General features: G+C 39.6%; 1 protein-coding gene across 1 annotated transcript in view; it reads right to left on the bottom strand.

Annotated features, from left to right (window-relative positions):
- POLR1A (RNA polymerase I subunit A) overlaps nucleotides 1-25867 on the bottom strand; it is a 364344-nt gene that overhangs the window by 51236 nt on the left and 287241 nt on the right. The window contains 2 exon segments of the mRNA XM_053704267.1: nucleotides 2601-2801; nucleotides 24573-24863. Coding sequence (XP_053560242.1) covers nucleotides 2601-2801; nucleotides 24573-24863 — 492 coding nt within the window.

Genomic DNA, 25867 nt, shown 5'->3' with positions numbered 1-25867 from the left:
TGTGAAGCCCTTTATAAATTGTTATTAAAATGGCTTACCGGATCCCATAGGGAAAATGACAGCTTCCAGCATTACCAAGTCTTGTTAGAAATGTGTCATACTTCAAGCAGTAAAAGTCTGCACACTGTTCCCCCCAACTGAAGTTACTTCATCTCAACAGTCCTGTGTGGAAACAGCCATCGATTTTAGTAACGGTTGCTAAAATCATCTTCCTCTTACAAACAGAAATCTTCATCTCCTTTCTGTTTCAGAGTAAATAGTACATACCAGCACTATTTTAAAATAACAAACTCTTGATTGAAGCAATAAAACTACATTTAAACACCAAAAAACTCTAAGCCATCTCCGTGGAGATGTTGCCTGTACAACGGCAAAGAGAATGACTGGGGAAGGCAGAGCCTAGGGGGGATCATGTGACCAGCTTTGCTGGGCTCTTTGCCATTTCCTGTTGGGGAAGAGAATATCCCACAAGTAAGGATGACGCCGTGGACCGGACACACCTATGTTGGAGAAATTACAATCAATGATAAATCATTTTTTTCCAAGTAGAAACTATATTTTATGAAGCATTATTTTAAATATAACTCTGTTCAACTTGAACAAAACCATCACTGGTGAGTTAGTACAAAGACGTGCGCCAGGTAAAATATGCTCTCAGCCTAAGGTCAAGGAAGTGCTGACTGCTAGACCTTTTAACAAATACTACCGGTATACCCCACTTTACAGCGCTTCACTTTACAGCGCTTCGCTAATACAGTGCTTTGTGGAGTTGAAGTTCAACCTCCAAGGATTTTGAAACAGTGCTGTAATCATCATGAGATTGCGAGAAAAGTGACTGGCACCATTTTGTTATGCGTAGTTCACTCTGTTTACAGCATTACAGCGCAATCTGTGTCTCAGTGCTATAGTCTGGCAAATGTTACTACAGTAATTGTCACTATTTTACAGGTACAGCATTTATTGAATACTAATTGAATACTGTGCTGTGCTAGTGTTAAACTAAACGTAGCACTATTCCACCCCTAATATAAATTAGTTCAAACAGTTTTACATTTTTTAAAACACACAGGCAAGTGAAAAGAAAGCTTAAACTGCCTTACTTCACTTTAAGGCGGTTTGCACTTTACAGAGGGGCTCCGGTCCCTAACCTGCTGTACTTAAAAAAATGCAGTAGCTAAAAATAGGAGCAACAGTAAACCACACAGCAGACAGGTCACACAAAAAAACAAAACAGGCTGAAACAGAGTTATAGTCCTGCAATACCAAACATCTAATAGGTAGAAACCAAACTAAAGTCAGCAACTAGAACCAGCAGGAGGATGCGATTATTTAATGGGGAAGAGAATTCGATCTACTCCACGGAGGCATAATAATAATGCTACATACTCCACAGCTGATGCTTCATATAATATCGTAATCAATGAGAGAAAACAAAGTAATTAAAGGGACAGTCAAGTCCAAAAAAAACTTTCATGATTCAAATAGGGCATGTAATTTTAAACAACTTTCCAATTTACTTTTATCACCAATTTTGCTTTGTTATCTTGGTATTCTTAGTTGAAAGCTAAACCTAGGAGGTTCATATGCTAATTTCTTAGACCTTGAAGGCCGCCTCTAATCTAAATGCATTTTGATAGTTTTTCACCACTAGAGGGCATTAGTTCACGTGTTTCATATAGATAACATTGAGCTCATGCACGTGAATTTACCATGGAGAAAGCTCTGATTGGCTAAAATGCAAGTCTATCAAAAGATCTGAATTAAGGGGGCAGTCTGCAGAGGCTTAGATACAAGGTAATGACAGAGGTAAAACATTTATAATTATAACTGTGTTGGTTATGCAAAACTGGGGAATTGGTAATTAAGGGATTATCTATCCTTTAAAACAACAAACATTCTGGTGTTGACTGTCCCTTTAAGATCTTTTTTTTTTTTTACATGTCACGTGAAGTGTGTAGCTGTGTTTCTTTATATGGGCAATAAATGAGGTTCATACAATGTACGGCAATTCTAACTTAAAATAAACAAACCTCCCAGAGGGCAAGATTTATGACACGGCGAATGCCTCGATCGGTAACAGGCTCGCTCATTTGAGCCTGCAACTGATATTTATGAAGCAGTTGTTTAACCACTGTGTCATAAACTTTCTCTGCCAAACTGGACTAGGTGGACGAAAATCCCCCCCAATTCATTCCACTGAAGTGACTGACAAACCCTACTCTAACGCAACTGATTACGTGAGGGTTGAGGGGTGGGGCACTGGATGAGTGTTCCGCCCTACAATAATAAATATGGGGAACATATTCGTCCCACAATTTGCAATCAAGTTTTGAATCCTGTCTGATCGCAAATTGGTAAATCTTGCCCACAGAGTACTTATACATGTCATTATGTGGTATAACAACACCTAAAGATTTTAACTTTTCTTCATAATTATGTTCATATTTTGATTCTCATTGTAGGACACACATCTTATATTTTGTCAATATGCAGCAACATTTAAAAAAGTAATTTCTCATTCATACTTGGCTAAAAATACAAAAAAAATCTAAACACTTCTCTAGATGATAATTTTTTTATTAAATAATAAAAATACTTACATCTGAATACATGAAGAGTTCATAAAGGTTGATTCCCTCTGTGTTCATAAATAGCTCTTTTTCCCCTTTATGGTTTGTATTTTCATTCAAGAGGCAGCGTGTTATGCCTCGTGTCTCATGGATAACCGTGTTGTGTGCGAGGGAGACGACCAGAGACGAGACATCAAAATGTACTTTCATCAACGGCAACTTTATTGTGACCTGAACAAAAGAGAGGAACAATACCTTCTTAAGATAATAGGAAGACACAATTAAGGGCTGATTGGGGTTCAAAACATCATTGTTCTTTTTTTCCTGGACAGTGATATGGAGCAATAAAAGGTCCCTTTTTAAATAACTATATAAAGGCTGATTCTATGTCCGTGTCTGATATAACATAATTATGTGCTGTTTTCTACCAGTGAATTTCTAACTAAGGTAATAGGGATGTAAGGGTTATTTTACAAAACAACTACAAAAGCAAATATTTTAAAAGTGACATTAAAGACCTCTTGCTTTTGTTTAACCCCTTGAGTGCTAACGACGGCTCAGAGCCGTCTCTAGCACTCAGCTACCTTTTTGGTGATCTGGGGGCTCCCACCCGCTCCTACCCCAGCGATCAGGCCTGCATAGTGACAGGCATCGCCGGGGCTTACCGTTACGTGCGGTGACGTCATGCGTAATGACGTCACTGCGCAACTTTATTTAAAATTGACAATACAAAGTATAGGGAGAGGGGACATGCTGCTTAGAAACCTGTATCTCAGGGATCTGAGCAGCTACAGACCCCCAAGACCCACCATTGGAAAGGTAATCGCCTAACCTTTCCAATGGTACGAGTTTTGATAAAAATAGTAAAAATCTGAAAAATATTAAATCCAGCTTAGCACTCAAAGGGTTAAAAATGTTGCTTGCCCCACACTCCCTAGAGAGACAAGAAAGCAAGTCCTGTAACCTAGGTTTTCAAAGTTCATCAAATTGCTTTAACCAGCTATTTGATTTGCAGCATTTGAAGCTTAAAGGGACACTTTGTGATTACACTTTCATGATTCAGATAGAGCATGACATTTTAAGCAACTTTCTAATTTACTCCTATTATCAATTTGTATTCTCTCTCTTGGTATCTTTATTTGAAAAGCAGGAATGTAAAGCTTAAGAGCCAGCCAAATATTGGTTCAGAACCTGGGTTGTGCTTGCTTATTGGTGGCTAAATGTGCTAGCCAATGTGCTTAACCAAAAATGGGCCAGCTCCTTAGCTTACATTCCTACTTTTTCTAATAAAGATACAAAGAGAATGAATAAAATTGATAATAGGAGAAACTTAGAAAGTTGCTTAAAATTGCATGCTCTGTCTGAATCATGGGTTTACCATCCCTTTAAAGGGACACTAAAGTCAAGATTTTACTTTCATGATTCAAAAAGAGCATAGAATTCTAAGATAATTTTCCAAATTACTTCCATTATTATTATGTGCAGTGTCTTTTTATATGCACATTTTCTGAGGTACTAGCTACTACTGAGCATGTGCAAAAGTTGTGCGTATAGGCATGCAAGTCTGTTATTGGCTGATGGCTGTCACATGATACAAGATGAAGGCAAATTTAAGTACAATCTCAAATTTGGACAGAAAAAAAATCTACTGCTCATGAAATAAACAGATTAAGTGTTATTGCGTTGTCTTTTTATTATATTAGTTGATTATAAAATTCTACTGTATTCAATGGTCTTTTAGCATAATTTGCTTTTTGGTCTCTATAGAGAGTGTGGGAGAAGTACAATTTATTTAAAATAAAATTAAAAAAAAAAACAAAACACAAACACAAGATGCATTTAATGTCCCTTTAAAAAAAAAACAATTTATGCTTACCTGATAAATGTATTTCTTTCTTGACACGGTGAATCCACGGATCATCATAATTACTATTCGGAATATCACTCCTGACCAGCAGGAGGAGGCAAAGAGCACCACAGCAAAGCTGTTAAATATCACTCCCCTTACCCACAACCCAAGTTATTCGACCAAAGGGAAAGGAGAAAGGAAGTAATATAAGGTGCAGAGGTGTCTGAGGTTTATGAAAAAATAAACTCTCTGAAAATACAGGGCGGGCCGTGGACTTACCGTTTTAAGAAATAAATAAATTTATCAGGTAAGCATAAATTATGTTTTGTCCACGGATCATCATAATTACTATTGGGAATTAATACCCAAGCTAGAGGACACGGATGATAAGGGAGGGACAAGACAGCCTAAACTGAAGGCACCACTGCTTGAAGAACCTTTCTCCCAAAAGCTGCCTCAGCTGAAGCAAAAGTATCAAATTTAGAAAATTTAGAAAAAGTGTGTAAAGATGACCAAGTGGCAGCCTTGCAAATCTACAGAAGAACCATTTTTGAAAGCCCAGGTAGAAGAAACAGCCCTCGTGGAGTGAGCCGTGATTCTCTCAGGAGGCTGCTGACCAGCAGTCTCATATGCCAAGCGAATAACACTCCTCAACCAACAAGAAAGCGAAGTAGCCGTAGCTTTCTGACCCCTACGCTTCCCAGAAAAGATAACAAATAAAGAAAAAGACTGGTGAAAATCCTTAGTCGCCTGTAAATAGTATTTCAAAGCACTAACTACATCAAGGTTGTGCAACAAACGTTCCTTATGGGAAGAAGGATTAGGACACAAAGAATGAACAACAATCTCTTGATTAATATTCTTAACTGAAATAACCTTAGGAAGAAAACCTAAAGCAGTACGTAATACTATTTTATCAAAATGAAAAATAAGAAAAGGAGCTTCATACTGCAACCAAAAACAAAACCTTCCAGGTTAACAACTTAATATCCAAAGAATGCATAGGCTCAAACGGAGCCTGTTGAAGAACTCTCAAAACTAAATTAAGACTCTAAAGTGGAGACAAAAACTTGACCATAGGCTGGATTCTAACCAAAACCTGACAAAAAGACTGAACGTTTGGTACATCCGCCAGACATTGATGTAACAAAATAGATCAAGCAGAAATTTGACCCTTCAGGGTACTAGCAGATAAACCCTTGTCCAGACCCTCCTGGAGAAAAGACAAAATCCTAGGAATCCGCTCTACTCCAAGAGTAGCCCTCAGATTCACACCAATACAGATATTTACGCCATATCTTGTAATAAATCTTCCTAGTCACAGGCTTACGTGCCAGAATCATAGTCTCAATAACTGACTCAGAAAAACCACGCTTAGATAGAATAAAGCGTTCAATCTCCAAGCAGTCAGCTTTAGAGAAATGAGATTTGGATGAAGGAAGGGACCCTGAAGTAGAAGATCCTTCCTCAACGGAAGACTCCAAGGTGGAAAAGATGACATCTCCACCAGAACTGCATACCAGATCCTGCGAGGCCACGCTGGAGCAATGAGAATTACCGACGCCCTCTCCAGTCGATCCGAGCAATAACTCCAGGAAGAAGGGCAAACGGAGGAAACATGTATGCCAGACTGAACTTCCAAGGAACTGCCAGAGCCTCTATTAGAACAGCTTGAGGATCCCTTGACCTCGAACCGTACTTTGGAAGATTGGCTTTGTGACGAGATGCCATAAGATCCAACTCCGATTGACTCCACTGGAGAATCAAACTGGAAAACACCTCCGGATTAAGTTCCCACTTCACCAGATGAAAAGACTGTCTGCTCAGAAAATCCGCTTCCCAATTGTCCACCCCTGTAATGTGGATCGCAGACGGACAACAATTGTGAGCCTCTGCCTACTGAATAATCCTGGCTACTTCCTTCATCGCCAAGGAACTCTGAGTTCCTCCCTGATGATTGATGTAAGCCACGGACGTTATATTGTGCGACTGATATCTGATAAACTGGGTTGAGGCCAACTGAGGCCAGGCCAGAAGAGCATTGAAAATTGCCCTCAGTTCTAAGACATTTATAGGAAGAACCGATTCCTCCCGAGTCCACAGACCCTGAGCCTTCAACGAACCCCAGACAGCTCCCCAACCCAGCAGACTGACATCCGTGGTCACAATCACCCAGGAAGGCCTGCAAAAACAGGTTCCCTGGGAGAGAAGATCCTGAGACAACCACCACGGTAGCGAATCTCTTGCAGCCTGATCTAGAACAATCTTTGGACAGATCCGTATAATCTACATTCCACTGTCAGAATACATAACTGCAGAGGTCTGAGATGGAACCGAGCAAACGGAATGATGTCCATGACTGAGACCATTAGACCAATAACTTCCATACATTGGGCCACCGACGGCCGAGGGGATGACTGAAGAGCCAGACATGAATTTAACACTTTTTACTTCCTTGCTTGCTTCTGTGAAAAAGATCTTAATTTAATTTCCAGAGAATCTATAATGGTTCCCAAGAATACCACTCTTGTAGCTGGAATCAAGGAACTTTTTCCTAAATTCACCTTCCAACCGTGGGAGCGCAGAAAAGACGACAACAACAACTCTGTGTAGGAGTTTGCTAGTTGAAAAGATGGCGCCTGAACTAGAATGTCGTCCAAATAAGGAGCTACCCCCTGCAATCTGAGAACTGCCAGCAACGCACCCAGAACCTTTGAAAACACCCTGGGAGCTGTTGCAATACCAAAAGGAAGAGCCACAAACTGAAAATGCTTGTCTAGGAAAGCAAATCTCAGAAACTTGTGATGATCCGTGTGAATGGGAATATGCAGATATGCATCCTTTAGATCTACTGTCATCATGAATTGACCCTCTTGAACCAGAGGAAAAATTCACCGAATAGTTTCCATCTTGAAAGGCGAAACTCTAAGAAGCTTGATTACACACTTGAGATCCAGGATGGGTCTGAAAGTCCCCTCCTTTTTTGGAACAATAAACAGATTGGAATAAAAACCTAGTCCCTGCTCCTGAACTGGAACAAGAACGATCACTCCCATGTCGGAAAGATACTGAACACAAATTAAGAATGCCTTTCTTTTTATCTGATCTACAGATAACCTTGATAGATGAAACCTGCCCCTGGGAGGAATTTTTTTTAACTCCAGCCTGTATCCCTGGGACAAAATATCTATCACAGAGGGATCTGGAAAGTCCCGAACCCAGGCTTGAGTGAAAAAAAAAAAGATAGCCTGCCCCCCACACGATCCATTCCCGGATCGGGGGCAGACCCTTCATGCTGACTGAGTCAGCGGCAGGCTTCTTACAGGGAGTGCAGAATTATTAGGCAAGTTGTATTTTTGAGGATTAATTTTATTATTGAACAACAACCATGTTCTCAATGAACCCAAAAAACTCATTAATATCAAAGCTGAATAGTTTTGGAAGTAGTTTTTAGTTTGTTTTCAGTTATAGCTATTTTAGGGGGATATCTGTGTGTGCAGGTGACTATTACTGTGCATAATTATTAGGCAACTTAACAAAAAACATAATTTATGTAAGAACTTACCTGATAAATTAATTTCTTTCATATTAGCAAGAGTCCATGAGCTAGTGACGTATGGGATATACATTCCTACCAGGAGGGGCAAAGTTTCCCAAACCTCAAAATGCCTATAAATACACCCCTCACCACACCCACAATTCAGTTTAACGAATAGCCAAGAAGTGGGGTGATAAAAAAGTGCGAAAGCATATAAAATAAGGAATTGGAATAATTGTGCTTTATACAAAAATCATAACCACCACAAAAAAAGGGTGGGCCTCATGGACTCTTGCTAATATGAAAGAAATGAATTTATCAGGTAAGTTCTTACATAAATTATGTTTTCTTTCATGTAATTAGCAAGAGTCCATGAGCTAGTGACGTATGGGATAATGATTACCCAAGATGTGGATCTTTCCACGCAAGAGTCACTAGAGAGGGAGGGATAAAATAAAGACAGCCAATTCCTGCTGAAAATAATCCACACCCAAAATAAAATTTAATGAAAAACATAAGCAGAAGATTCAAACTGAAACCGCTGCCTGAAGTACTTTTCTACCTAAAAACTGCTTCAGAAGAAGAAAATACATCAAAATGGTAGAATTTAGTAAAAGTATGCAAAGAGGACCAAGTTGCTGCTTTGCAAATCTGATCAATCGAAGCTTCATTCCTAAACGCCCAGGAAGTAGAAACTGACCTAGTAGAATGAGCTGTAATCTTTTGAGGCAGAGTTTTACCCGACTCAACATAGGCAAGATGAATTAAAGATTTCAACCAAGATGCCAAAGAAATGGCAGAAGCTTTCTGGCCTTTTCTAGAACCGGAAAAGATAACAAATAAACTAGAAGTCTTTCGGAAAGACTTAGTAGCTTCAACATAATATTTCAAAGCTCTAACAACATCCAAAGAATGTAACGATTTCTCCTTAGAATTCTTAGGATTAGGACATAATGAAGGAACCACAATTTCTCTAATGTTGTTGGAATTCACAACTTTAGGTAAAAATTCAAAAGAAGTTCGCAACACTGCCTTATCCTGATGAAAAATCAGAAAAGGAGACTCACAAGAAAGAGCAGATAATTCAGAAACTCTTCTGGCAGAAGAGATTGCCAAAAGGAACAAAACTTTCCAAGAAAGTAATTTAATGTCCAATGAATTCATAGGTTCAAATGGAGGAGCTTGAAGAGCCCCTAGAACCAAATTCAAACTCCAAGGAGGAGAAATTGACTTAATGACAGGTTTTTTACGAACCAAAGCTTGTACAAAACAATGAATATCAGGAAGATTAGCAATCTTTCTGTGAAAAAGAACAGAAAGAGCAGAAATTTGTCCTTTCAAGGAACTTGCGGACAAACCTTTATCTAAACCATCCTGAAGAAACTGTAAAATTCTTGGAATTCTAAAAGAATGCCAAGAAAAATGATGAGAAAGACACCAAGAAATATAAGTCTTCCAGACTCTATAATATATCTCTCTGGATACAGATTTACGAGCCTGTATCATAGTATTAATCACAGAGTCAGAGAAACCTCTTTGACTAAGAATCAAGCGTTCAATCTCCATACCTTTAAATTAAAGGATTTGAGATCCTGATGGAAAAAAAGGACCTTGCGACAGAAGGTCTGGTCTTAGCGGAAGAGTCCACGGATGGCAAGAGGCCATCCGGACAAGATCCGCATACCAAAACCTGTGAGGCCATGCCGGAGCTACCAGCAGAACAAACGAGCATTCCTTCAGAATCTTGGAGATTACTCTTGGAAGAAGAACTAGAGGCGGAAAGATATAAGCAGGATGATACTTCCAAGGAAGTGATAATGCATCCACTGCTTCCGCCTGAGGATCCCGGGATCTGGACAGATACCTGGGAAGTTTCTTGTTTAGATGAGACGCCATCAGATCTATTTCTGGAAGCTCCCATATTTGAACAATCTGAAGAAATACCTCTGGGTGAAGAGACCATTCGCCCGGATGCAACGTTTGGCGACTGAGATAATCCGCTTCCCAATTGTCTATACCTGGGATATGAACCGCAGAGATTAGACAGGAGCTGGATTCCGCCCAAACCAGAATTCGAGATACTTCTTTCATAGCCAGAGGACTGTGAGTCCCTCCTTGATGATTGATGTATGCCACAGTTGTGACATTGTCTGTCTGAAAACAAATGAACGATTCTCTCTTCAGAAGAGGCCAAGACTGAAGAGCTCTGAAAATTGCACGGAGTTCCAAAATATTGATCGGTAATCTCACCTCCTGAGATTCCCAAACTCCTTGTGCCGTCAGAGATCCCCACACAGCTCCCCAACCTGTGAGACTTGCATCTGTTGAAATTACAGTCCAGGTCGGAAGCACAAAAGAAGCCCCCTGAATTAAACGATGGTGATCTGTCCACCACGTTAGAGAGCGTCGTACAATCGGTTTTAAAGATATTAATTGAGATATCTTTGTGTAATCCCTGCACCAGTTACCCTTGTCTGAGGAATCAATGAACTTTTTGGTAAATTGATCCTCCAACCATGATCTTGAAGAAACAACACAAGTCGATTCGTATGAGATTCTGCTAAATGTAAAGACTGAGCAAGTACCAAGATATCGTCCAAATAAGGAAATACCACAATACCCTGTTCTCTGATTACAGACAGAAGGGCACCGAGAACCTTTGTAAAAATTCTTGGAGCTGTAGCTAGGCCAAACGGCAGAGCCACAAACTGGTAATGCTTGTCCAGAAAAGAGAATCTCAGGAACTGATAATGATCTGGATGAATCGGAATATGCAGATAAGCATCCTGTAAATCTATTGTGGACATATAATGCCCTTGCTGAACAAAAGGCAAGATAGTCCTTACAGTTACCATTTTGAACATTGGTATCCTTACATAACGATTCAATATTTTTAGATCCAGAACTGGTCTGAAGGAATTCTCCTTCTTTGGTACAATGAAAAGATTTGAATAAAACCCCATCCCCTGTTCCAGAACTGGAACTGGCATAATAACTCCAGCCAACTCTAGATCTGAAACACAATTCAGAAATGCTTGAGCTTTCACTGGATTTACTGGGACACGGGAAAGAAAAAATCTCTTTGCAGGAGGTCTCATCTTCAAACCAATTCTGTACCCTTCTGAAACAATGTTCTGAATCCAAAGATTGTGAACAGAATTGATCCAAATTTCTTTGAAAAAACGTAACCTGCCCCCTACCAGCTGAGCTGGAATGAGGGCCGCACCTTCATGTGGACTTAGAAGCAGGCTTTGCCTTTCTAGAAGGCTTGGATTTATTCCAGACTGGAGATGGTTTCCAAACTGAAACTGCTCCTGAGGATGAAGGATCAGGCTTTTGTTCTTTGTTGAAACGAAAGGAACGAAAACGATTATTAGCCCTGTTTTTACCCTTAGATTTTTTATCCTGTGGTAAAAAAGTTCCTTTCCCACCAGTAACAGTTGAGATAATGGAATCCAACTGAGAACCAAATAATTTGTTACCCTGGAAAGAAATGGACAGTAGAGTTGATTTAGAAGCTATATCAGCATTCCAAGTTTTAAGCCATAAAGCTCTTCTAGCTAAAATAGCTAGAGACATAAACCTGACATCAACTCTGATAATATCAAAAATGGCATCACAGATAAAATTATTAGCATGCTGAAGAAGAATAATAATATTATGAGAATCATGATCTGTTACTTGTTGTGCTTAAGTCTCCAACCAAAAAGTTGAAGCTGCAGCAACATCAGCCAAAGATATAGCAGGTCTAAGAAGATTACCTGAACACAGATAAGCTTTTCTTAGAAAGGATTCAATTTTCCTATCTAAAGGATCTTTAAACGAAGTACCATCTGACGTAGGAATAGTAGTACGTTTAGCAAGGGTAGAAATAGCCCCATCAACTTTAGGGATTTTGTCCCAAAATTCTAATCTGTCAGACGGCACAGGATATAATTGCTTAAAACGTTTAGAAGGAGTAAATGAATTACCCAATTTATCCCATTCTCCGGAAATTACTTCAGAAATAGCATTAGGAACAGGAAAAACTTCTGGAATAACCACAGGAGATTTAAACACCTTATCTAAACGTTTAGAATTAGTATCAAGAGGACCAGAATCCTCTATTTCTAAAGCAATTAGTACTTCTTTAAGAAAAGAACGAATAAATTCCATTTTAAATAAATATGAAGATTTATCAGCATCAATCTCTGAGACAGAATCCTCTGAACCAGAAGAGTCATCAGAATCAGAATGATGATGTTCATTTAAAAATTCATCTGTAGAGAGAGAAGTTTTAAAAGATTTTTTATGTTTACTAGAAGGAGAAATAACAGACATAGCCTTCTTGATGGATTCAGAAACAAAATCTCTTATGTTATCAGGAACATTCTGCACCTTAGATGTTGAGGGAACTGCAACAGGCAATGGTACATTACTAAAGGAAATATTATCTGCTTTAACAAGTTTGTCATGACAATTAATACAAACAACAGCCGGAGGAATAGCTACCAAAAGTTTACAGCAGATACACTTAGCTTTGGTAGTTCCAGCACTAGACAGCGATTTTCCTGAAGTATCTTCTGACTCAGATGCAACGTGAGACATCTTGCAATATGTAAGAGAAAAAACAACATATAAAGCAAAATTGATCAAATTCCTTAAATGACAGTTTCAGGAATGGGAAAAAATGCCAATAAACAAGCTTCTAGTAACCAGAAGCAAAGAAAAAATGAGACTGAAATAATGTGGAGACAAAAGCGACGCCCAAAAATGACGCCACATCCGGAACGCCGACATTTTTGGCGCAAAAGGACGTCAAAAAATGACGCAACTTCCGGCGACACGTATGACGCCGGAAACAGAAAAGATTTTTTGCGCCAAAAAAAGTCCGCGCCAAGAATGACGCAATAAAATGAAGCATTTTCAGCCCCCGCGAGCCTAACAGCCCACAGGGAAAAAAAGTCAAATTTTTAAGGTAAGAAAAAATGAATGATTCAAACGCATTATCCCAAATATGAAACTGACTGTCTGAAAATAAGGAATGTTGAACATTCTGAGTCAAGGCAAATAAATGTTTGAATACATATATTTAGAACTTTATAAATAAAGTGCCCAACCATAGCTTAGAGTGTCACAGAAAATAAGATTTACTTACCCCAGGACACTCATCTACATGTTTGTAGAAAGCCAAACCAGTACTGAAACGAAAATCAGCAGAGGTAATGGTATATAAATAAGAGTATATCGTCGATCTGAAAAGGGAGGTAAGAGATGAATCTCTACGACCGATAACAGAGAACCTATGAAATAGACCCCGTAGAAGGAGATCACTGCATTCAAATAGGCAATACTCTCCTCACATCCCTCTGACATTCACTGCACGCTGAGAGGAAAACCGGGCTCCAACTTGCTGCGGAGCGCATATCAACGTAGAATCTAGCACAAACTTACTTCACCACCTCCATAGGAGGCAAAGTTTGTAAAACTGAATTGTGGGTGTGGTGAGGGGTGTATTTATAGGCATTTTGAGGTTTGGGAGACTTTGCCCCTCCTGGTAGGAATGTATATCCCATACGTCACTAGCTCATGGACTCTTGCTAATTACATGAAAGAAAACAAATATATACCCATTTCAATTATTTATTTTTACCAGTGAAACCAATATAACATCTCAACATTCACAAATATACATTTCTGACATTCAAAAACAAAACAAAAACAAATCAGTGACCAATATAGCCACCTTTCTTTGCAAGGACACTCAAAAGCCTGCCATCCATGGATTCTGTCAGTGTTTTGATCTGTTCACCATCAACATTGTGTGCAGCAGCAACCACAGCCTCCCAGACACTGTTCAGAGAGGTGTACTGTTTTCCCTCCTTGTAAATCTCACATTTGATGATGGACCACAGGTTCTCAATGGGGTTCAGATCAGGTGAACAAGGAGGCCATGTCATTAGATTTTCTTCTTTTATACCCTTTCTTGCCAGCCACGCTGTGGAGTACTTGGACGCGTGTGATGGAGCATTGTCCTGCATGAAAATCATGTTTTTCTTGAAGGATGCAGACTTCTTCCTGTACCACTGCTTGAAGAAGGTGTCTTCCAGAAACTGGCAGTAGGACTGGAAGTTGAGCTTGACTCCATCCTCAACCCAAAAAGGCCCCACAAGCTCATCTTTGATGATACCAGCCCAAACCAGTACTCCACCTCCACCTTGCTGGCGTCTGAGTCGGACTGGAGCTCTCTGCCCTTTACCAATCCAGCCACGGGCCCATCCATCTGGCCCATCAAGACTCACTCTCATTTCATCAGTCCATAAAACCTTAGAAAAATCAGTCTTGAGATATTTCTTGGCCCAGTCTTGACGTTTCAGCTTGTGTGTCTTGTTCAGTGGTGGTCGTCTTTCAGCCTTTCTTACCTTGGCCATGTCTCTGAGTATTGCACACCTTGTGCTTTTGGGCACTCCAGTGATGTTGCAGCTCTGAAATATGGCCAAACTGGTGGCAAGTGGCATCTTGGCAGCTGCACGCTTGACTTTTCTCAGTTCATGGGCAGTTATTTTGCGCCTTGGTTTTTCCACACGCTTCTTGCGACCCTGTTGACTATTTTGAATGAAACGCTTGATTGTTCGATGATCACGCTTCAGAAGCTTTGCAATTTTAAGAGTGCTGCATCCCTCTGCAAGATATCTCACTATTTTTGACTTTTCTGAGCCTGTCAAGTCCTTCTTTTGACCCATTTTGCCAAAGGAAAAGAAGTTGCCTAATAATTATGCACACCTGATATAGGGTGTTGATGTCATTAGACCACACCCCTTCTCATTACAGAGATGCACATCACCTAATATGCTTAATTGGTAGTAGGCTTTCGAGCCTATACAGCTTGGAGTAAGACAACATGGATAAAGAGGATGATGTGGTCAAAATACTCATTTGCCTAATAATTCTGCACTCCCTATAGATTGCTTCCCCTTGCTCCAGGACTGAGCTTGGATTGATCCTGCTTGGAGGAGGAAGAGGAAGACTTACCAGAGAAGTTACGAAAGGAATGAAAATTACTCTGACGACCTTTCAGCTTATTTCTCTTATACATAAATCCTCTTAAGCAAAGCCTCCAACTTCTTATCCATAGGATCCTTAAAAGAACAACTATCCTCAATAGGAATAGTGGTCCTCTTAGCCAAAGTGAAAATAGCTCCCTCTACCTTAGGAACTGTCTGCCAAGATTCCTTAATAGAATCCGCATTAGGAAACATCTTCCTTAAAATAGGAGAAGGGGAAAAAGGAATTCCAGGCTTTTCCCATTCCCAAGAAATAAACTCTGAAACCTGATCCGGAACAGGAAAAACTTCCTCAACGGAGGAATAATCAAAAAACTTATTAAGCTTACTAGCCTTCTTGGGAGGAACTATGACCATTGAATTTGAGTCATCCATGGTAGTTACAAACGGAGGTGCTCAAATTAAATCTAAAGGAAACCACCTCAGAATCAGCAGAAGGAATTACACTATCAGAGTCCAAAATTTCACCTTCAGACGTTACTGAAGCATCTTCTTCCTCAGACTTATGGGAAGAAACATTAGACATAACTCCAACAGAGTCAGAACCCTTAAACTTCCTTTTGCGCTTCCCCTGCAAAGCAGGAAAAGCAGACAAAGCATCAGATACAGCAGTGGATATGTGAATAGCCATATCCTGCAATGAAAAAACAATTTGAGACGAAACGCAGGGCACTGCATGAGAAGAGGATTGAGATTGGGATGATTGGGGAGAAAGCTGCAGAATACCTTGAACAGGAGAATCCTCAATAACATTCTCCTTAGAAAATGAAGGCTCTGAATCAAAAAGCCTATCCCCATACTGTAATGTTCTCTATACATGAGGAACAGAAAGGGATAGGCGGCTCCACATTAACATCTAGGCATAAAGTGCAAGAAATATCCTGCAAGTCCTCTTGCTCCATCTTAACACCAGCAAGAAAGAAAAAATAAATCAAGAAATTCAAAAATCAGAAAAACTGCAGCAGCAAAAAAAATAAACACATTTAAAATGTTACTGTCCCTTTAAGAAACAAAACGTCTAACAATTTACACAGAAAATACACAATACACTATAAACACAAACCCCTGCAGCACCTATACACCTCAACAAGCCTTGCTGAGGTGCTTATCTGACCTCCCACAGACTGAAGTAATAACCAACGTAGCAGAAACGATCCAGACTCTCTCACTGCTACTACCCGCTCTCAGACCGACCGCACATACACCAGCACAGGAGTCGCAAAACTCATGCCTCCGAAGCTCCGCCCATCGTGGGTGTATGCAAACACTTCCCGGCCGACATAGTATAACAAACAGCCGCTGGGAGGAAAAGAAAATGCGAGACTAAACTAACAAGCAGTCCGCAACCAAACACAGTCTACCCCTTTAAAGGCATGTAAAACTGGCTATAATGAGAGATCCCTCCTTTGAAGAGGAGAGCTCTCTTACAGAACCGTGGTAATATCACAGGAAATAAAAAAAGAGCCATACAAGGAGAACAAAGTAGAACTCCTAAAACAGAGCCAAACATCCTACTGCAGCAGTGCCCCACAAAACCTGCCACAATAAAATAAACTTACACAAGCAGGTTCACTATCCCAAAGTTAAGTGCCAACCTATTCTGACCTCTATATCAGAAAAATAAAACAGCACTTACCTCCATAATAATCTGCCCAGCAGCAGGGCAGCTCACTAGGTTTGAAAGGCTTCATTCCTAACATGGACCTGTGGATACAAAAAAAGACCAAGTAAACCCACATAGTCTTTTTACCAATAGGGCAGCTCACAACCTGGGAAGCACAAAAGGGATTATACCCCCCAGTTCCCCAAATCTTAAAAGCCACCACTGCTCTACTGAAGAGACTGAAGTGGATTACAGCTAAACCCCAGGAAAAAACAGAACAAACTTGTCCTGCTTAAAGATAACAAACTCTTGATTGAAGAATCAGACACCTAACTTTACCCCTTCCTTGTAACCGATACAAGCAAAGAGAATGACTGGGGGTTGTGGGTAAGGGGAGTGGTATTTAACAGCTTTGCTGTGGTGCTCTTTGCCTCCTCCTGCTGATCAGGAGTGATATTCCCAATAGTAATTATGATGATCCGTGGACTCACCGCATCATTAGAAAGAAACATTAACTAGAAAATTGAAATACACATGAACAGCTTTCAGTTTTGAATGAAAGCATTTTTTGCAACACATGTGTATTATACAAACGCTTCTAGTAAAAATTCAAGTTTCAAGGGTAGCTTTAACTGCATGCCATATATACGCATAGACCTACGGCACCCTCAAGTCAGAATCAAATACCCTGTATGCAAATTACAAGTCATAAGTTATACAATATATGCTCTTTGAGCGGGTGCTGTTTTTGAATGCAAGTGCACACAACATATACACATATGCTCTTAGCAGTTTCAATGATACATTTTACTGTGAAAACATTTGTAGCATATGTGCACTGCAAAAATGCAAAACGTTTCCAAACAAAAAACTGATATGTACCCATGTGCATTTCAATTTTAAGTTTTAGGTCTATTTAATTGTAAACCCCACTTATCTATCAGGTGTATGATATTAGAAAGATGATTGTACAGAACTTATATTGACAATTAAGTGCCAATACTACTCACAGTAAACTAATGACATGGATTTTTACAGGATTGGAATGCCTGTAATGATAACAATGTTTGATTCCTGCAGCTATTTTTCATTGCATGATGCAACCGAGATATTCACATACAATTTAAACCTTGTTTATAGCTGAGGTGTATCTTTCCCTAACATGAAATATGTCATTTTATTTTTAATTATTTTTATTAAAGTTATAACTTTGGAATATTTTTCTGATCTGGTTGATCGAGTTATGTGCACTAGAGGGGATTGCTGTAGAGGACCGAGCTGAACACCACTAACTTGAGAGGTTGGTCCCGGAGAATCAGCAGAGAGACCGGAGGCATCAGTCGCACTAGTCAACTGTGGATCCCTAGCCTGCACTCCTAGCACCTGGAGGTGCTTTTCCTTTGTCACTGTACCTTTACTAAGCTTTGTCACCATCAAGTTATTACACTATGTGGCGCATTGGTATTTCTTCATTTTCATAGATGCTCGTTTAAGAGGTTTACCCAGCCGTGTTTCCAGGAGCTGCCCGAGTATGAATTATGGAATTGATTGGACTCTTTAACATTGAATTATACAGTATTATATATACAAAGAAGCTTGAGTACAGGAAATTATATATAAATGTGGATTGGTCCATATTATTCCAGTAGACAAGATATCAAAATAACCAGAGTATTGCAGTATGCAATGACACTTTTTTAAATAGACTAACGTGATATTTAAAAGACAAGCTTTCGAGAGTGTTCCTCTCTTCCTCAGGTCTGAATTAATACTGATCAACATGACAGAGTTTAACACTTTAAACAAGATGTAGTTAGAGAAAAGGACCCCTCCCCTTCTCTAACTACATCTTGTTTTGTGAGTGGGGTGTCTTACATAGCAGAATCGGCATGAGACTGAAAGGTGGTTGAGGGAAACCAAAATAGAAAAAAAAGAAAAGAACAAATAAACAATAAACACATTAAACAGCAGAAAGAAGTATAAAAATCATACACAGCTGAATATATGAATATATAAATAAGTAACAAAACAAAAAAAGTATAGTAGTGACAAAAACTTTTTTAGGCATACATTGGACGTTAAGATGTATGTTCATATAAAGTTTTGGTTGTGTATCAGAAAACCAGAGTGCCTACTTTATGGTGTTTAAATGTGTTATTTTCATCTGAAATGTTTTCAGTTTGTGAGAGTCCTTAAAATTCCCTTTAAGTACTTTAATCTTGATGTTTTGGATGGAGTGATCAGTCTGGGTAAAATGATGCCCGACTGGGGTGCAGTTTTTGTCTTCCTTGTGGTTTTTGATTGAGTGTCTGAGCTGGTTCATCCTGAGATGTAGCTTAAATGCAGTATAGTAACCTTGGTCACACGGTGTAGACTGTATCATGTACACCACATTTGCAGATGTGCATGAATATGATCCCTTAACGTTGTATGTTTTGTTCTTCTGTCTGTTATTTTCACATTATTGGCACAATTTGCTGTGGGATTTGTTGAATTGTACGGGGTCATTCTGTGTAAGCTCTTGTTATGGGGTCAGTTTGCTGTGTGACCAATCTTTGCCTCAGGTTCAGTGGTTGTTTAAATGCTAGTATCGGGGGCTAAATAAATATTTCTTTAAAAATGTGGTCCTCAGAGAGTACTGGCTGTAGGTCTTTAATAATTTTCATATTTCCTCTAGAGATGGGTTATAGGTAACTACCGGAAGGATCATTGTTGTGTTTTGCTTTTTTTTTTGCAATGAAGAAGCCTTTCCTGTGGTGTTTTTAGGGCAGATTTAATTTTTTTTAGATATTGTCCTTTCCTTGTATCCGTTTAGATGAAAAGACTCTGCCATTTTGTTCAGGTGTTTGTCTCAGTCCTCAGTGTCAGAGCCTGGCTGTAGATGACACTTTGGTGTGATTGGGATCAGAGCTGGAATTGTGGAGGTAGTTGTACCTGTCTGTACACAGATAACTGAAGTGTGTCATTGGTGACAATTCAGGAAGCTCACACTGTGTTTTGAGAAATTAATTTTGAGGTTTATTGATGGGTGGAATAAATTAGATCATTTATAGAAGTCTAGAAGGCTTTCTTCCATATTATGAAAATTTCACCTATGTAAAGGTAATAGTTACCAGTAATTGGTTTACCGATGTGTTCAGCTAGCTCCTAATAGTGCATTGCTGCACGTTTAATAAAGGAAAGCAAGGGAATGAAGCAAAATTGATAAAGGAAGTAAAGTGGAAAGTTTATTAAAATGTTATTCTATAATGAACTATGAAAGAAAACAATTGTGTTTCATATTCCGTTAAGCCTCAGTTTTCTAGAGAATTCTTCCAATGTAATCCAGTTTTGTGCTTGGACAAAATATAAGCCCCTTGGACAAGACTGCTTTCTCAGGAATCGACAGGTCATAATTCGAAAGGTTAACAATCTCAGTATTGTCTGATAGTGAAACTATCACCAAACTAATAGAATTTATTCTAAGGCACAACTATTTCAATTTCAACAACAATAGCTATTTACAAATGACTGGGACAGCGATGGGCACAAAAATGTCACCACTATATTCCAATCTTTTCATTGCTGACCTGGAACAGAAATTCCTAGACACCCCCCAAAAACCACATAAAAATTACTGCTACTTTGCTTCTAAGAGGAGGAAACAACTTTCTGTTCCTTGTTCTGACAAAAGGAACTAAAACAAGTGGATGCTTTTGATTTCCCCTTGGACTTCTTGTCCTGAAGAAGAAAAGTCTCTTTACCTACAGTAACAGCAGAAATTATGTAATCCAAATCAGAACCAAAAAATGTCTTTCCCTGGACAGAAAGAGATAAAAGTCTGGATTTAGACACCATATCAGCACACCAGGATTTAAGCCATAAAGCTCTTCTAGAAAGAACTGCCAAGGATCTGTCTTTAACAGTATAATCTTAATAATGTCAAATACAGCATCACAAATAAAGGAATTTGCACTTTTGAGCAATCCCAAGAGGTTAAAAATATTTTCACAAGCAGAATCATTAAAAAACTGCTCTGAAAGACTAGTTAACTAGTAAGAAGCAGCAGCAGCTACATCAGCAATAGAGATAGCTGGTCTAAACAAATAACCTGCTTAAAGAAAAGTCATATTGATTAGTATTGCTTCAGACCTAAGGAAAAAAGGAAAACTCACAGAACCTTGTCTTTTAAACATTAGACAACAGTTTTTGTCTCTGGGTTTAGAATTATATTATATTGCTTTTGCTTTTAAAAGGAAAAATGGCAGAGAATAAAGGCAGTCAATAAAAGGCTTTATTGCCTGAACCATTAAACTTTATAGGATTGTTTTTCTGGTTGCCATGGTGAAAAACAAAATTTAAGCTTACCTGATAAATTTCTTTCTTTTGCGATGTACCGAGTCCACGGATTCATCCTAACTTGTGGGAAATTGTCCTTCCTGACAGGAAGTAGCAAAGAGAGCACCACAGCAGAGCTGTCTATATAGCTCCCCCCTTAACTCCACCCCCAGTCATTCGACCAAAGGCCAAGGAAGAAAAGGAGAAACTATAAGGTGCAGAGGTGACTGAAGTTTACATAAAAAAATACTATCTGTCTTGAATAGACAGGGCGGGCCGTGGACTCGGTACATCGCAAAAGATAGAAATTTATCAAGTAAGCATAAATTTTGTTTTCTTTTGCATGATGTACCGAGTCCACGGATTCATCCTAACTTGTGGGATACCAATACCAAAGCTTTAGGACACGGATGAAGGGAGGGACAAGACAGGAACCTAAAAACGGAAGGCACCACTGCTTGCAAACCTTTCTCCCAAAAATAGCCTCCGAAGAAGCAAAAGTATCAAATTTATAAAATGTTGAAAAGGTATGAAGTGACGACCAAGTCGCAGCCTTACAAATCTGTTCAACAGAAGCATCATTTTTAAAAGCCCATGTGGAAGCTACCGCTCTAGTAGAATGAGCTGTAATCGTTTCAGGAGGCTGCTGTCCAGCAGTCTCATAAGCCAAATGGATGATGCTTTTCAGCCAAAAAGAAAGAGAAGTCGCCGTAGCCTTTTGACCCCTACGCTTTCCAGAATAGACAACAAACAAAGAAGATGTTTGCCGAAAATCTTTGTTTGCCTGCAAATAAAATTTCAAAGCACGAACCACGTCCAAGTTGTGCAACAGACGTTCCTTCTTACAAGAAGGATTAGGACACAGAGAAGGAACAACAATTTCTTGATTGATATTCCTGTTAGTAACAACCTTAGGTAGGAACCCAGGCTTGGTACGCAAAACAGGTTTAAACACAGCAATAGGTTTAAACACAGGCCTAATTCTAACAAAAGCCTGACAAAAAGCACAAACGTCTGGAACATCTGCCAGATGCTTGTGCAACAAAATAGACAGAGCAGATATCTGTCCCTTTAGGGAACTAGCTGATAATCCTTTCTCCGATCCCTCTTGGAGAAAAGACAAAATCCTAGGAATCCTGATTTTACTCCAGGAGAAGCCTTTGGATTTGCACCAAAAAAGATATTTACGCCATATCTTATGATAAATTTTCCTGGTAACAGGCTTTTGAGCCTGAATCAAGGTATTTATGACTGACTCAGAGAAACCCCGCTTTGATAGAATCAAGCGTTCAATCTCCAGTCAGTCAGTTGCAGAGAAATCAGATTTTGATGCTTGAATGGATCTTGAATCAGAAGGTCCTGTCTCAATGGCAGAGACCATGGTGGAAGGGATGACATGTCCACCAGGTCTGCATACCAAGTCCTGCGTGGCAACGCAGGCGCTATCAAAATCACTGATGCTCTCTCCTGTTTGATTCTGGCAAACAGACGTGGAAGGAGAGGGAAAGGTGGAAACACATAAGCCAGGTTGAACGACCAGGGTACTGCTAGAGCATCTATCAGTACAGCCTGAGGATCCCTTGACCTGGAGCCGTAACAAGGAAGTTTGGCGTTCTGACGAGACGCCATCAGATCCAACTCTGGTGTGCCCCATAGCCGAACCAGCTGAGCAAACACCTCCGGATGGAGTTCCCACTCCTCCGGATGAAAAGTCTGACGACTTAGAAAATCTGCCTCCCAGTTCTCTACACCTGGGATATAGATCGCTGACAGATGGCAAGAGTGAGCTTCTGCCCATTGGATTATCCTTGAGACCTCTATCATCGCTAAGGAACTCTTTGTTCCGCCCTGATGATTGATATAAGCCACAGTCGTAATGTTGTCCGACTGAAACCTGATGAACCTGGCCGAAGCCAGCTGAGGCCATGCCTGGAGAGCATTGTATATCGCTCTTAATTCCAGAATATTTATCGGTAGGAGAGCCTCCTCCCGAGTCCACAAACCCTGAGCTTTCAGGGAATTCCAGACTGCACCCCAGCCCAGAAGATTGGCGTCTGTCGTCACTATAACCCATTCTGGCCTGTGGAAACACATTCCCTGGGACAGATGATCCTGTGACAACCAAGTGTCAGACATGTTTAACAGACTAGTAATAAAGCAAGCAAGCTTGGAAAACACTTTATTTAATGAAAAAAACACAATTTTCAAAAGCGGTACTGTGCCTTTAAGAAAAAAAAAAAAGGCATACACAAACTGCAAAACAGGTTAAAATTGCTTAAATTTTTCTGAAATTTTAACAGTGTACCCACTAAGCTTTAGAAGGATTGCACCACAAGTTAATAAGCAATAAACCCCCAAATTAAAAAAACGGATTTAAATATGTCTAAAACCAGTTAAAAACCCCTATAGCACCTTGCCACAGCTCTGCTGTGGCCCTACCTGCCCTTAGGTTAGCGATAATATGGGGTTTAAAGCTTCAATTAGTCCCTCAGAAGACTCTCAGGACCTCAGGAGAAGTTGCTTGCTGCTTGTAAATGTAGGCCCAGCCCACCTCACTCGATATTGCTGGGGCCTACACAAAACTAACAAACCCTGCCATGTGGGTTATAAACAACCCCAAAGAACCCTCAAGCAAATGTCCCATAAAACAGAAAATGTTACTCCCAGACACAAACACGTTTGTCCCAAATTCACATAACAAACTGAGTGCCCACAAAAAATTAACCCTTTATGCAAGCTAGTAAAAACCTCTGATAACACTAGGATTACTGCTTACCCTTCCCCTAATGGGGACACTGTCAGCCTTTCTGAGTTAACACAGTCTCTGCAGAAAATATGACTGAACATACCTCATTGCTGTATAGCAAGAACTGTTCCTCACACTGAAGTTTTCCTGTACTCCTCAGCTTCTGTGGGAACAGCAGTGGACCTTAGTTACAAATGCTAAGATCATCATCCTCCAGGCAGAAATCTTCATCTATCTCCTGCCTGAGAGTAAATAGTACAACACCGGTACCATTTAAAAATAACAAACACGTGATTGAAGATAAAATAAAACTAACAGTTTAACAACTTGTCTCTTAACTCTTCCTGCTTAGAGCCAGCAAACAGAATGACTGGGTGGTAGAGTTAAGGGGGGAGCTATATAGACAGCTCTGCTGTGGTGCTCTCTTTGCTACTTCCTGTCAGGAAGGACAATATCCCACAAGTTAGGATGAATCCGTGGACTCGGTACATCATGCAAAAGAAAACAACTGACACAGTCTGTACATGCACAATAACATTTCCACCCCCACCCCCAACATGGCAGTAGAGGAAGTGTGCTCCTAGAATAAAGCAATATAGCCTCTAATTAGTTGTGTTGTTTTTACAGAGAGGCAACTGGCTAATAATAGTTAGCATTTCTCCTAAAACCAGAAACTAAGACTTATTTGTGATAATGCCTTTTAAACATATGTACAGAAGAAAAAAATAAAAAATAAAATAATAATAAGCCATAAAAGATTGCTTCTGGAAGCACAGCTATCTCAAATGTGTTATAATAATTAAATGGAAGTGTTAACAAAAGTAATAATAGTAATGTCATGGAGGCCGATGTAAACCTCTGTTAGCATAATATCTGTTATCAAAAAGAGTCATTGGACTTCCTTACCTCACACCACAAGCTGTTTTCTGTGTCATATATATAGTCTTCTACAGAGGAGTTTAGACTCAGCACTGCATTTATTCTGTTCTCTGCTATCACATCCTTGCTAAGGCTTTTCTCATCTTTCTTTTTCTTTGATAAGTTAATGGGCATGGATGTAGGTTGGGATTCCTCCTCCGCCATGGAAGCATTGTTTGCTATCTCATCATCGGCATCTGGATCCTTAGTAGTTTGGCTCTCTCCCTCCGGCTCGTCTTCATTCTCAACAGATTTCTCTTCCTCACTGTCATAGTCCACCTTAAATACACAAAGAGTCCACCTTAAATACACGAACAGCCTCAACTTAACAGCATCTGGAGAAGTGCTTTCACTGTCACGCTATCCCCTTTGAGGAAGTGAGAGTGAAACACGTGGCAAGATACTCTTAAAACATCTCCCGCTATAGAAGGAGTTTAATTGAGGCACAATTACAGGAAAGTTGTGTGAATGTCTTTATGAATATTTGATTGAAACGCTAGATTAACTTAGTGAAAACGATACTTGTTATTCACATATAAGCATCAAACTTTCAACCAGCAATAATTCCACTGCCCAATTTTAAATCGCCTCTATACCCGCTGACAGCGGAACATATTTAGATCCACAGGGAGACATATCTGTAGCATATTGAGTGTGATTCTATTTCTGGGAGTAGAATTCTTATGCCCGACTAACTGAGCCTACTAGATATTCACTTTGGATATAATAGCATTTCACAGTTATTGTATAATCTATAAGTGAAGTATCTGACGCTCTTTAATACCAGGCATGTATTTATACCCTTACATCCCAGTAAAGGCAGTAGAATCAGCTATATCCACATTTTCCACGCAGAATCAACTGAGCTTGTTATTCTCTACGATCTATTTTACTAGATTATCCCTACACAGCACTCTCTCAATTTCCTAAAGCGGCAGAGTTTAAGTGTTTTTATGTATGAATGTGTCTTTGTTCTGTTTAATAAAATGATGATATAAATGGTTACAAAATATCCTACTTATTTTAAATATATTCAATTTCTACATTATATCACATATTCAGTGAGGGGTTAGCACTCTTTCTTGTTGCCTGCTTTTTGCAACTCATAATACAGTGAGTCTTTCTAGTGCCCTATTTCACTCCTCCCTCTTGCCTCAAAGCTTCTCGAAAAATTAGTATATGCACGCCTATCCTATTTCCTTACATTAAACTCCCTCCTTGACCCACTGCAATCTAGATTTCGTCCCCATCAAGGCCACTTCTCTCTGCTTATCCTCCTTGAT

Source organism: Bombina bombina, chromosome 2 (assembly GCF_027579735.1).
Source record: "Bombina bombina isolate aBomBom1 chromosome 2, aBomBom1.pri, whole genome shotgun sequence".
In the NCBI taxonomy this organism is placed as follows: Eukaryota; Metazoa; Chordata; class Amphibia; order Anura; family Bombinatoridae; genus Bombina; species Bombina bombina.
Note: the sequence above shows the minus strand (reverse complement) of the source record. Positions and strands in the feature narration are given on the sequence as shown.